At 40.4% G+C, this 13,985-nt stretch overlaps 1 protein-coding gene across 4 annotated transcripts in view; it reads right to left on the bottom strand.

Annotated features, from left to right (window-relative positions):
• SLC24A4 (solute carrier family 24 member 4) overlaps positions 1-13,985 on the bottom strand; it is a 94,418-nt gene that overhangs the window by 39,460 nt on the left and 40,973 nt on the right. For all 4 annotated transcript variants that reach the window (XM_035327112.1, XM_035327114.1, XM_035327113.1 and 1 more), the window contains exon 3: positions 1,103-1,179. In XM_035327112.1, the coding sequence (XP_035183003.1) occupies positions 1,103-1,179 (77 nt within the window). The remainder of the gene's footprint in view (positions 1-1,102; positions 1,180-13,985) is intronic.

Raw genomic sequence — 13,985 nt, 5'->3', positions numbered from 1 at the left:
AAATAAATTCAGGAAATATTTCACATACTTCCTCTACATAAAAATAAGAAAAAGGCAATGTTATATTTATTCAGACTAGCAAGAATATATAGCTTCATTTTCTATCCCATTCCAAATAAAAATATCTCTGCTGATCATTTTACAGCATAAAAGCAGATTCTTGTACCAGGGTTAAGTTTAGGCCAAGAATGGCTGCCAGACCCTAGAATATGACATACCACAGTTTGAAAGAACAGGGTGCCTCAAAAGAATCCCTAGACAGCAAAGTACCAGCCAGGGTATTACCAAGTTACATACTCCTCGCTAAAATTTTCAATTGATTATTGGACCAAGTAATTGAAGAGAAAGCAACACCTTGTTGATTAGCACCACAGAATAAATAATAACACTTGGAAGTAAGTGACTATGGCTTGTTGCACCACACCTCTCAGTAATGACCCTGATTTCATGCATGCACACGACTCTCCCACTGTCTTACATGGATTTATGTTTCTTGTTTGCATAGTAGGCCTAATCCTGCTGTTCTCCATCAAAAACACCTTATTTTTTCCTGAGCTTGGAACTGAATGCTGGACCCTGCAGGCCTTATTTGTTTTGCTTTTTCTGTAATAAAATATAAACCTCTACATGACTTTTTCTATATTCTTCAGTTTGGTGGGGGTTTTGCTTGTTTGTTTGTTTGTTTGTTTTATATTATAATTGCATCTTTTGCATAGAGGCACAATATAAAAGAAGGAGAATCAAGAATCTTCCACATCATGGATGATGTCATCAATAAAGGAATCTAAATGTCCGTTTACATAAGATGAAATGCAAAGACATACAAGTCAGTGGAAGAAATCCCTCTGTGATCCATGGGCCCAGGATTTTATCTCCAAGAGGATGAATGCACAGGCACTGAAAATTCAGACCTGCATCATTTTCTTAAATAAATACTTCCTTCTGAGCATTTGTACTATATGGACATATCAGAAGAATGAAATCAAATTATTAGGTTGCTTAATACAGATGTTTATTTAGTAAGGGCACTAAGATGACTGACATCTTAAAAAATAAAAAATACAAGGAAAACAGAAATTAAGCACAGTAGAGGAAAACTTACAGCAATGATGTGAAGCAGAACCCCTCCTTGCTGCCGTTCTTTATTTGTAAATACATCTTCAGGAAATTCATTAATGGCTGAAACAGAAACATACATATTTTACGTATTTTACAGCATCTATAAATGACTATAAGACTGAAGAATAACATATGTAGAAATATATGACCAAACATAAATGCATCTTCAGTACATTACAGCCTGCCACCTCAGAGTCTCTTTTCTGCTTTCTGTTAGAAACAGAGAACTGATACTTAGGTGTCACTAAGTACTATCATTCCAACCACTTAAACCAACCTCCCCTGTACAGAGTTTCACATTCTTTGCCTTGTTTTTACTATTAACTCCGCTGTGTCTCCTCTTAATATACTTCCAAAGTGACTGCCACAGGCACAAAAATCCGCCCAGAAATAACATTCCTGACTTTAAGTGTGCCTCGCCCTGAAATATTGTGCAAGGATTGTAACTCTCCATTGGTTTCTTAATACAAACCTTTCTGCGGCTCCACAGTTCAAACAACAGTTTCACAAAGATTAAAGGTGATTCCAAGTATTTTCTCATAAAGTCTAGTCTCTCTATCTGGCAAAGGAAGGGATGAAACAGAAATGGTAGGTGGACCATAAGAATGTGCAAAGACACAAGTCTGGGGATTGGTTCTGGGTGACAGTGAAGATGTGTAGAGCTCAGTTAAAGAATTTGTGTTACACACAGAGGCGACAGAATGAAAAATGGATTCCAGATGTTGGAGACAAAGACAACAAATAAATCAGAGAGCTGAAGAAAGATATGAGATAAAAACTTTCAGGATGACAAGACAGACAGGAATAGAGATCTATAGAACCTCAGACGGGAGTCTGGGATGTTTAAGGGTGAAAATTATTTCAGCCACTGAAATCAAAATGCATTGAAGTCATTAAATTACTATTCAGAACTAGGTGTTACTTTCAGCAAGGAGCTGTATTGCAGAGATTGACAACAAGGTGAGCTTTGGAAGGTTCTGAAGAACTTAGCATAACATACTGAAACTTGGGGACGAAACAGGCAATACATGATCATCTTCCCTGTACTCAAGTCTGTGAGCTTAAAGATAAGCTTGAGAAAAATACAATACATTACCTATGTGCATCCATTTTCAATTTCAGTTGGCTTATTTTCTCAATTGCTTGATATAATCTTGCAAAGAGTAATCATGAATATAAAAAAAAAATTGAAAAGGGTGATGTTTTTAGATAATGAATTTCAAGAACTATAAAACAGCTGAATTTGCAGGAAATGTTGCACTGTGACCCTTTGAAGGTCTTTCAAAGCTTAAACTTTTTGGAGTGTCTTAAATTTAAGTTACTTGTAATCACCAAACACACTTGTATTTCTTAGCTGCAGTGAGAAGATCTTCTGGTTTCGACCTGAATTCACTTCCTCAGACTTTGAGCCTTATATAAACATAGAAATGGCCCTTATCTGTACACGTTGCATGCGTCCGGCTTGCCATGCGTCCGGCTTGCCAAAGACTTGAACAGTGCCTGCATGCCAAGGTAAAGATTTAATCTGGTTTTAATTAGTGTCCACTACCACAGATGTATTATTTTTGAATGAATATTTTGGCAGCAGGCAGTGTTTAAGTTCTTATATACATAAATGTCACCTTCCTTCCTAAAGTCAAATTCACCATTTTACAAAACCCCTCTAAATCCTCCATCCTATTAGAAAACCACTACAGTTTGTTTAAAACTACTAACAGTCTGCAAAGTATTTAGCATAAAATAAAAGTTGCACAATGATGACTAACTACAATTCCTTTACTGATTTTTGATAGGCTTTTCAATGAGACCTGCTCTTACTATTGTCTTCCAACTGGAACCAATATCAACACTTGATAGGATGAACAGAGCTTTCCCAAGATAAAGGTGCGTCTTTTCTTTTAAATCTCGGGGGGAAAATGTATAACTTTATAATAAATATTGTTTAAATACTTCTGATACTCCAAATCATAGATCAGTCTTCTATTCTTGGTCCTCCTTCTGTAATCAGGAAAAATGAAAGGAACAGTGGATATAAACACACAAATGCATCAGCACAGTAGCACAATAATACTCAATCACTCCTTGAATAACACAATGCCATTCAAGAGTACACAGAGTACTTCCATGCCTAAAGATAATCAGCACATCTGTATTTAGCAGCAGTTCCAAGAAAGTGGGTCTGCATTGCCACAGTTCTCCACAGTCATCATGGCCTGTTATCTGCACTCTAAAGAGATTTGTGGCCTCACAAAACAGAATTGCTCTACAAATGCAAGCCACACCACAAATAAAAGACATTTGCCCACCGATCCAAACAAATTCAAGTATTTCTAAAATAAAAATATGTGAATAAACCATCTTCCTTTCATGCAGGTTTTTCGTGACTTACCCTAAAACAAGGGAATGATAGTGGAAATATAAAATTAACTGGGAGAAAACTGGTTGCTCTGTAGTTTTGAGACACTTCATTTAGAGTGGATGTTCTTACTGTTACTGGAAGGCAGTGCAGGGCAATCCACAAACTGTTGGTCAAGACGCAGCAATCTGCAATGCTTCTATCTACAGACAGACATTTTAAGATGCCAAAAGAACCTTATATACATGTAACAGCCCAGCAGGTTCCCTACAGCAATATGCAGCAACATATTACTATTCTATATCACTTATTACAATATTACTATGCATATACACAGTACTCTAAATATATACTGTACAATTATAGTTACATGCAATGTAGTAAAATTCAGTAATATCACTCCCCCCACATGGAAACCAGGGAGGAATATCCTTTTGGGGTAATATTGGAATATCATCAAATGTAAGAACTTCCTGTCGACTACACTAGCTGCCAAAAGCAAAATTTCTCACAGGAATTATTCCTCACCACATGCAATAAAGTACGGGAAAAATTAATCAGCGCCCAAAGCATGTGGTTTTAAATAAATATCCGGCTATTAACAATTCAAACTAAAAGTATAATTAACTAAAAAAGATTTAAGGAGTCGTCTTCTCTAGGAGAAAATCGTCAATCATAATCACAGAATGGCTTGGGTGGGAAGGGACCTCGCAGACCATCCAGTTCCAGCCCCCTGCCATGGGCAGGGACACCTCCACCAGACCAGGCTGCCCAGGGCCCCATCCAACCTGGCCTTGAACAGCTCAAGGGATGGGGCATCCACACACATAAAAAAAGGCAGCCTTCCACCCCCAGAAGCAGAGCCCAGAGCCCTGGTCTGAGTGTCTAGCAATGCTAACACAACACCATAGCATGGGGTACATCTTTTTGTATAATGTGCAGGTTGGAACCCACCATCACAAGTGCCCGGTGCCAGAGGCACGGTTCCCCTTACTGCCACCATACACCCAGAGGCAATATGCCCCTGCCTCGTGATCTGCCGGAACAGATCTGCCACCAGGGAGCTATTGCCTACCTGGCAAACTCCTTCGGTTGGCTGGTGAGCATTTCATGGAACATTAAAATGGTTGAATCAGTATAAGCTCTAGAAGATGAACACAAATCAGTAACAGTATCTTTCCAATGCAACTTTAATTATTCAAAGTTAATACTGAGCAGGAAATCAGCAGACTAGCAGATGCCAGAAGTAAGAGCCAGAAGAGAGGAATGAACCCAGGCTTCTGATAGCCAAGCAAAAGCAAGCCAGCTGCGCTGCAAACCAACTTGCTTTGTACACAGTAAGGTGCTGTTGTATTTCTAATAAATTACTACTTGTAATAAATATCTCTTTGCCTCAAAGAGGTATTTTTACATCAACTAACCCAAAGACCACTTTTCTCAAAGGCAATGCTCCTCTCTAAACAGAACTGATGTTACACAATGGTGCCCATACTATAGACACTACAAAATCTTTGGAAGTCAGGGAAATGAAGCAAGATTCTGGACTTGGGGAAATAAGATTTTCTCCCTAATAAAAAGGCCACCTGCCAGTGAGTTCCAAGGCAAACTCTGGAGTTTTTCAGCATAAGTATTTGCTTTATGTTTTTATTATCCAGATAATCATAAATTTTGTGTGATGGTCATCTCTAAATTCTGTATACCCCACCTATATGCATTTTCCTTTATTTACAGACTGCATAACACTTTTAAGATTTTAAACACGGGTTTATTTTTCCTACCTACTGCTCTGATAACCTGGTTGCTCAGGCAAAGGCTGTTTGGGTTCCCCTGGTTCCTAGCTTAGGGCTGGGAATCCTCGCCCCTGATCTGAGGGCCAGCGGTGCTCTCTCATCCGCATAGGCTGTCCCCAGGGACGTGCCACTGTCACAGCTTGAGAGAGCCCGTTCTGCCCACACGGTGAGACCCGACGTGTCTGTGCAGGAGGGCACTGCTCCACTGCACACCGAGATATTTTCTCGTTTATGGGAGATGGAGCTATCTGGCAGCCCGAGTGGGAGCTGCATCTCCTCGGCTTCCACTGAAAAGAGACAGAACAGATGGGATGAGGAGCTGAAATAAAGAGCGGTACATCTAATGGAGCTAACCTTTGCCAAAAAAAAAGGAGGAGAACATACACCAATCATCTTCAAATCAGCTAGAATACAGAAATATTTATCCTGCTGGTACTGCTGCAAACCCATGACTCCTGCAGCTCATCTTATCAAGCACAGATTTATTGAGGGGGAAGGGAGGCCACCAAGAAAGCCAAGTCTATCTTGGAACTGGGATCAGTCTGCACCTTGTTCCCTCTCCCCACACACGTGGGGAAACAAAGGATGTTTATCCAGCCACCAGCAGGAGGTGGTGACACCGCCACCTTTTTCTCTGAGTGATGAAACATTAAAAATCCCTGATTATGCCCCGACAGCAAGGATGACTCACCTTTGCTGTAAAGCTCTGGCTGAGCTGCCTGCGGCCAAAAAGCTAACCCAAGGCATGCAAACAGCACGCCCAGAACCGTACAGAGCAGCAGCTGCAGGGCCTGAGCTGCCTGCATAGCTCTGGGGTGCAGATGTGGCATGCAGCAGCCAGGGATGACCGGGCACAGCAGGGACACCTGCCCGTGCTCAGGCTGTTAGCAGATCACTGCTGGGCTATCGGCGCCTTGCTCCCGCATGCCCTGTCCATACTGCGTGAGGCAGCCTGCCAGCAAAGTCAAATTTCAAAATCTCCTAAGCCCGACAGAACATCTCAACAGCCACGTGGAGCAGTGGTTTTATAACCTGCCTCGACACGTGATTTCTTCACCTTATCAGCTCTCGATTTACTCACAGAGGCAAGGAACATGCTGGCTCTTAATACCTGCTAAGCGTTCAAGCCTGTTACACCCCCTTAATTTCTCCTCCCAGGGAGAAGGGAGCTGTAGCTCTTTGAACATACGCATGCAGCCGGCTCCACTCTGCCTCTGCAAGGAAGGGGGTTAGGCAAATGACATACACAAAAAATTCACTTCTGCTTTTAATGCCTGCATCTTGGCGCACACGCCCTGGGTGCACGCTTCAGGACACGTTAAATTTAGGGGCTGTGCTACCTACCCCTGCCTTCCAGGGGTGTCCACCGTTGGACTCACCCAGGGCACAGGTATAAGGGAGGAAGGATGTATGGAAGGCAGAATTAAACACTTCCACTTTAATTCTCTCTATAATCACATTCACAAGCCAGCTTGAATATTCCAATTTTGTGCCATTTGTGTAAGCACTGCAAGCAGCTTTAGCCAACTCCACACTTAGCGTATTTCTATTTCTGTGCAATTCCATTTTTACATTACAGAGCCACATCTTCCTAAGGCCTGGTGTTGCACTCCAGCACGTGGGTTTGTGCCTCAGTTGTGGCACACCAGCTCTTCACTGTGTGCAGAAAAGAGCTTCTGTGGGTACCTCTCGTGCAAGTGCATGCATCGTTAGCTGGTGCCAACATGCCAGCATCTTGTGCACCAAGAGGTGAACTTGTGACAGCCACCTCATTACTGTAACTTACACTGATTTGTAACTCTGTACTAACCTAATCTGCTGGAGATTTGAGGAAAGCCAGGAAATCACCCCCGGAATGCAGGGGTCCTGTGTGAGCTGAGCTGCTATGAACGGGATAAGGATGCTGTAGAATCTGCGCATTTTCACTGTGCTGACAGCAACTGTGTCATTTAGAAAAGAGCAGGGACATTTTTGTTCATAGGAAACTACTGACTTGTTTTGTTTATGCATTCCAGTGTTAACAGTTGAAACAGAGTCAACCAGAAGATCATAATATCACACCAAGACTAGTGTACTTATATATAAAATGTGTCATATAAAGACCTCCTTTTTAATACTACTTCCCTAAAATGGTAGAGGAAATTTTAATAGTCATTAGAAAATCATAAACGTGCCACAGTACATGAAAACTTTTATTTTTTCAGAATTACTTGAAAACTAAATTCATGAAAAACGTTACATACAACTCAAATTTTAAAATAACCCTTTCTAACTCCACTAGCTAACATGTTGCTGAAGTGTCAGTGGAGAAAACAGTACACTCAGCAAGTCCTTTTGAACAGGAAAGCTGGTAACATAAAAATCGTAAAGTGACCAAAACCAAAACCAAACCAAAACAAAACCCACTACAAGTCACTAATAATCCTGGGTGCCATCCGGAAAAAAAAAATAAATAAAAAATCAGAATTACTGAGCTTTAAGCTCCCACTCACATTAACAGCTGTTTCCAGTTTTTTGTAGCAGGATGGCATGTGGATTTTCCCTCAAATCAGCTCAGATGCTGCTGGATACTAATCTAGGCACCAGAGTTAAAGCAATTCAGGAAGGGACAACTCAAAGAAATGCACTTATTTGCTTGAAAAAAAATCTGAAAGGAAACTCCTTTAGAGATAAGTCTAGCAAACTGTTTTCCCAGATGATACCACCTGAACAGCAACAAAACCTATGAGCAAAGGGCTGCAAAATGAGATGAAACACCTCCTAACTTTTGTGAGAGACATTTGTGCATAATCAGTGTAATGCTGTGTGAAGCCAAAGATCAAGCTTTCTATTTCCAGGCAAAGTACCAGATGGCAGGAGGCACAGTCAGAATCCTCCTCCAGAGCCCTCACCTCGCAAACAGTAGAAATTATGAGCAAATTTTTATCTTTGTAGTATAGTAATTCAATTTGCCTTGGTCAACTAAAAGAGAGCTGCCAAATAGGATTATCTGTGGGATGGTAAGTGGCAGCTTATGAAGCAAATAACTGACTCAACTCTAAACTATTAAATCCATTTAATGTATGTATTGTAATAGGATGGTGCATTAATGAAATATCCTTCAAAGCTCTCCTTCCATCAGGATGAAGCTAGGAAAATTTCAGCACAAGAATGGATTAGCTATAATAAAAAATAACATTAATACCTTGCCAAACCCTGGGCTTGTATTTGATTTTTTCTCTTTTATAAAAAAGAAAAGCATTTGCACTCATTAAGGCAACGTCAAAGGATCAAAAATATTACATTAACAGTTTTCTGCTAACAAAAAGAAAATTGCTGGGGAGACAGTGATGACATGGGAGTCAGGGATGACACACGGATGCACAAGTACTGTAACATGAGGACGCACCAGCACATCAGACTGCACCGTTTCATGTACACTGAGTCTAGTGTTAATGTTTTCAATGTAATTCAAATTCAAATGTAATTCAAAAAGGACTCCAAGGTCTGCGATCACCATTATTTTTCCCCTGGCTTCCAGGCAATATGCCCTCTAGAAGCTGCCCTTAAAGAGCTAGAGATCATTTGCTTCAAGATTAGTTTCCCTTTCTGTCTGGGAACAGCTAGTTATCTCACATTATTTTCTATTGTGGGTAGCTTTGGCCTGTTGCCTTCACACAGCTGCATCTCAACCTTGTTACTGCAAAGTAGCAGTCCCAGAGAAGACAGCTGGGACCTTCCTGGAACACACCTACCATGGTCCACAGTCTCAGTGCAACTGTCAACTTGTCAAGTCCACTCAAATTAACTAAGAACAAGGACATGAACATTTCCAAATCAGTGCAGAACAAAGGGGAACTTACCCACACTCGGTTTTGGTGTAGTCTAACACCTCACATTAAAAGACTGGAGTTCAGTGTAGTGTCATGCCTTAAATGTGCCTCAGTTTCACACCTAGCTCCTGCTGCTGCGAAATAAGCTGTTGGTCTCAGTCACTAATACAGAGTTTCTGAACTCAACAAACATCCACTATGACTTCAGGAATGGTTTTCCACAAAGCATGCATGTATTCTTCAAAATATCAGCCCGGGACACCAAACCTCTATCAATTACCCCTTTGTTGTCCCTTTTATTTTGTATTTATTTATTTATTTATTGGTTAAACTTACTACTTCATCCTGCCTCATCTCTGTTAACAGTACTCTGAGCCAAAGATGCCACAGCAGTTCCGACAGTAGCAGGGTCCAGCACTAGTGGTGTTTCAGCAGATACATCGGTTTCCAGCTTAGGGGGAATAATTTGGTTTATAATCCATTCAGGACTGAATAACCATTGTGGAATAATGTAAAAAGCTTTAAGTGGGACTACCTCATGACTGTTGCGTTCATTAACTACAGAGATCAGCCATTAACAGAAACTGTTTTCTACTTTGGATTTAATCCCTCTGGCTTCTCACTTTGAGCTTCACACCTTCCACCTCCCCTCTCCCCTACCCTTTTCCCTTATTTTTTGTTTCCTGAAAGCTGATGGCTTCTCTGGTCAATAGACTCTTTTATCTGAGGGGGGGAGCCATCTGGCTATGCAGAGTTCTGGACTCCACTTGTCTGTGTCCTTAAATCCACACAGAAAGGTAGAGCCCTGGTAAGATCACCGCCTGATTTGAAAAAATAATGTTTTGGAAAAGTGCTGATGACTGGATTAACTATCTGTACTGTGATTCGCATATGAAAGGACAGTTATTAAAAGGTCTGGCATCCCAAAAGAAAAAAAATAAATAAAATTCATATATTTTTCACAGGCAAACCTCACAGCTGGAAGCAGACCGGAGGATCAAACATCACTTGCTTTCTACGAGCTGTTTGTAACATAACCTCAAGTTCAAAGAGGTCTCCTTTTTTTTTTCTTTTTTTTTTTTTTTTTTCTTTTCCCTAGTCAGACTTTAAAATTCCGTCCTGAACTAAAGGATGGAAAGCTTTTATTCTTGTTAAAGAAAGCCCTGTTCAGCCTATCCATTTACAAACCTCGTCTGCTACCTCTGTGCAACAAAGCCAGAGGTCTGCTGCCAAGGAGAGGCTGCGGTGTCTGCAATGTCAGTGACGTCTGCGAGGACTTCACTAAAAATCTATTAGTAAGCTGTAAAACCAGGGAAAATGATAGTCTGGCTTCAATACCAGAGGGCTTTGAAAATCAACCAGGCAAGCTGTGGCACTTAAAAGATTACAGGAAGTGTAACAATTTTAAGACACCGCGGACAAGTAAGGCCCTTTGAAACAACATTCCATTTGGCACAAAAGAAGGAGGTTTTTGCAGAGGGTGGGCTGAAACTCCCTGGTTTTCTCACTGAATATATACTGGAGCTGCTTTTATCTTTATTGTTGTACTCTGCCTAAAGAACACCTTGACAGTCAGAGCAGACCACTGCCTCCTGCCTTGCTCCCAAAACAACTCTTTGTGCAGGTGTGCAAGGAACAGCCACCAGAGAAGTTGTCTTCGACAGATTTCTCTATACAGCAGAATTTCATTGCTGGGGGAACCTCTCTTCTGGGCTGCTTCAATATGCAAGTAAGATGGATCAGTTAGGGGAATCTGGCCCAAGGCTGAAGTCTCCTTTCTCTTTAAATGTCTGAGGACTTTCATTTGGCATGTCATCCATTTTAACAACACATCTGGGCTGTGTTGTTATTCCAGTGATACCCTGGAACAACGGCATTAAAACTGCCCTTCAAAGTCAAAAAGCTTGCTAACAGTGATAGTTTGAATACGAAATACAATCATTTGTATGAACAGATATACCTGGAGTACAAGGAAGTGACAGCTTTCTTCAGAAAATATCATTGATGCTGTTTAATGAACATTCCTACTTGCAAATTCACTACAAATGTATTTCTCTATTCAACAAAGTTATATTTTCCTAGCTTTCTTCAGTGACTAAGATAGGGTGTTACTACTTCCTCATACCTGCTGTAGAGACACCTCAAAGAACACAGAATATTATGGTATACATCAACAACGTGAGGTTACTTCCTGCCTGGCATCCTCAGCAGAAGTGACAGCCCCATCCAAACTGGCAAAATTTGACTTGATCACAGGCAGACCACAGAATAAGTTTGACCTGCTGGTAGTTAAAAAAGCTCCCCGGTTGCTTGACAAGTGAACAGATTGCATACAGAAAACACTAAAAAGGAAGAAATAAGCAACCCCAAGAGGTCTTTCTGCCAGAGCTATCTTTCAGAATAGAAGTGCACTTTAAATGAAACTGTGTTATTGTGCCTTCGGCACAGTTAATGCATAATAACAGGCTTTTGAATCCCTTCTACTTCAGTAAAAGCTGCAGCATGGTTCATTTAAAAGCAGCTGTATTGGCACACACCATTCTTTTTCTCCAAATGCATAGAAAAGAAAATGAAATAAAACATTTAAAATATATGTATTTTTACTTTTTTTTTCTGACACCCAATCCAACCAGGAATTTTAGCCATCCCGGAAAATTGTGTCGCTCTACAAGTTGAAATAGCACAAAAGATATCAATGATGTCTTATACTAATGGATATTAAGTTCAATAAACTGGTTTTCTAGAACCAAACAGGCCAGAGGTAGTAGAGGAACAGAAGACTTAAAAAGTCAGGCCTACAGAGACCAAACAGAGAAAGGTATAAAATAGGGTCAGGCACGGATAATGTTTCTATATTCAAGTTTCTATACTAAGAAGGGTTTTTTAATGTGTTTTCCTCCCTTCTGGTTATGGAAGGAAAATGCTAGAAGGCAGAAGTAAAAAAGACCTCCTGAAACATTTATTCCACTCCCTGACAATTCAGGATTGTTTCCAACTGTGCGTTTTCATGTGCTTTGCCCAAAAAGCTCCCTCAATCAAGAAGGAACGGGGGAAATACAAAGATACAATAATAAGGCAAAGGAAACCCCTCTACGGTTGGTCATTAGGTGACCTTTCTGGAGCCAGAATTCTCAAAAAGGTTCAGTACAGACAAGCCAAGATTTTCAAAGAACTCACTCACCCTGTGCCCAGCTGTTACAAAAAGCAGGCTGTCGATGCCACAAGCTGAGGTCAGCTGATTAATTCTTCGAATTTTGCTTTTATTTTGGAAGGAAGCAGAATTTTGTAAAATTGTTTCAAGTTGCATGTCATAACCTCTCAAAAATAATAATAAAATGAAATTAAAGTAAAAAAACAGCATTTGAAAACCCAGAATTTATGAAGAATTCAGGCTTTGGAGACAAACGTTTAGGATTTTTTTTTCCAAGTACCCCTTGGTGATTTGAAAATCTCATTTTCATACAGACAAACAGAAGCACAACAGTTTCTCCCTCTGAGCCATGCTCATGCAGTGTAGCCAATTCTCATTACTTTGTTGTAAACCATATGATATTTGCTTTTTTACATTTCCTGAAGCCAAGGCCCTGGAATCAGGCAGTTATGTAAGAACCTCGGCTTTCATTTAAAACAAAAAATCTGCTTCTAGCCTTTGTGTTTGCAGAAAAGGGCCCAAGCCCAAAAAATCTAGAAGAATTAATCCTAGAAGACAAATGAAACAAAAGTGCCACAGACATTTTGTTTACCTTTTAAGCAAACATCACAATTTAGCAGGGCCAGGTTTATGCTTCCTGAAGCTGCAGGATTAGTAGCATTACTCCCCTGTTCATTGCTTCAGCTCAGCAGTCACAGACATGTGCATGCCAGCATGTGCTTTACATTGTCAGAAGCCCGATGATGTGAAATGATGCCAAAATGTTTCTTTTACCATAGGCTGAAACCTACTCACCTTCCACACAAGTAATCCCATCTAAGGCAACCAAGAATTAACTGGCCAGCTTCTATGTCATGATTCATTTGCTAGATATATCATTTTTCAAATGGCAGATTTCCACAGTTCTGTGCTATTTTTTTCTCAGGCAATATTCCTGGGGGCATTTCCTGCTTGCTCTAGAATATGATCAGGAGCTGTAAATGCTGCTGGAGGAGTTCAGGAACGATCTCTTTTCAGTCCCAGCTTCTATCACATAGTGCAGAAACCCTGCTTTTAGTGAGATACTATTTGATATGGAATCTGGTAAGTAAAAAACAGCTTCTTTAAGGATTTGGAGATATGAGCATATTTAGCAGTAGTATCATTTGTTGGAGGGATTTTTTTTCTAAATGAATAGTTATTATTCCAGAATAAATATGACCTTAGTCCAGAATAGAGGCATATAGCAGGAGAGACCACCGATGGAAGGTAAAAAGATAAACTACGGTAATTCCACAATCCCAATTTATAGTCCTGCTCATGCAGTCTTTGTCCACATGAAATCCTATTCTGTGATTATCTGGTATCTGTGAATGAGTCTTGCAATGAAGCTCGTACCAACTCACATATAGGAAAGACATAATCTTTACTATGAGCAATGCATATGCTAAACTGCGTACGATGACAAAGGCCCCAACAGTAAGTGATATTAGCAAAAGCAAAAGCAAGGACAGAAAAAAAATAAATTGATTTAGTGATGTCATGGCATGCAAGATTAGCACTAGGGTTTTTTGGACTTCAGAACTTAAGCACAGAAGAACGAAGAGTTTAATAAAACACACGGGTAGTTTAATCTAGCCGGATCAGCTACTAACAATGAGGGTGCTACAGTAGCACAACCTTCAGCCCAACATACCTAGGTTGTAGCTGGAGCTTCTGCTGCACCGCTGCTGGTACCACTGCTAGCTCACTTAAAGCTAGCTCAGGAATTTCTCCAT

This window comes from Oxyura jamaicensis, chromosome 5 (assembly GCF_011077185.1).
Source record: "Oxyura jamaicensis isolate SHBP4307 breed ruddy duck chromosome 5, BPBGC_Ojam_1.0, whole genome shotgun sequence".
In the NCBI taxonomy this organism is placed as follows: domain Eukaryota; kingdom Metazoa; phylum Chordata; class Aves; order Anseriformes; family Anatidae; genus Oxyura; species Oxyura jamaicensis.
Note: the sequence above shows the minus strand (reverse complement) of the source record. Positions and strands in the feature narration are given on the sequence as shown.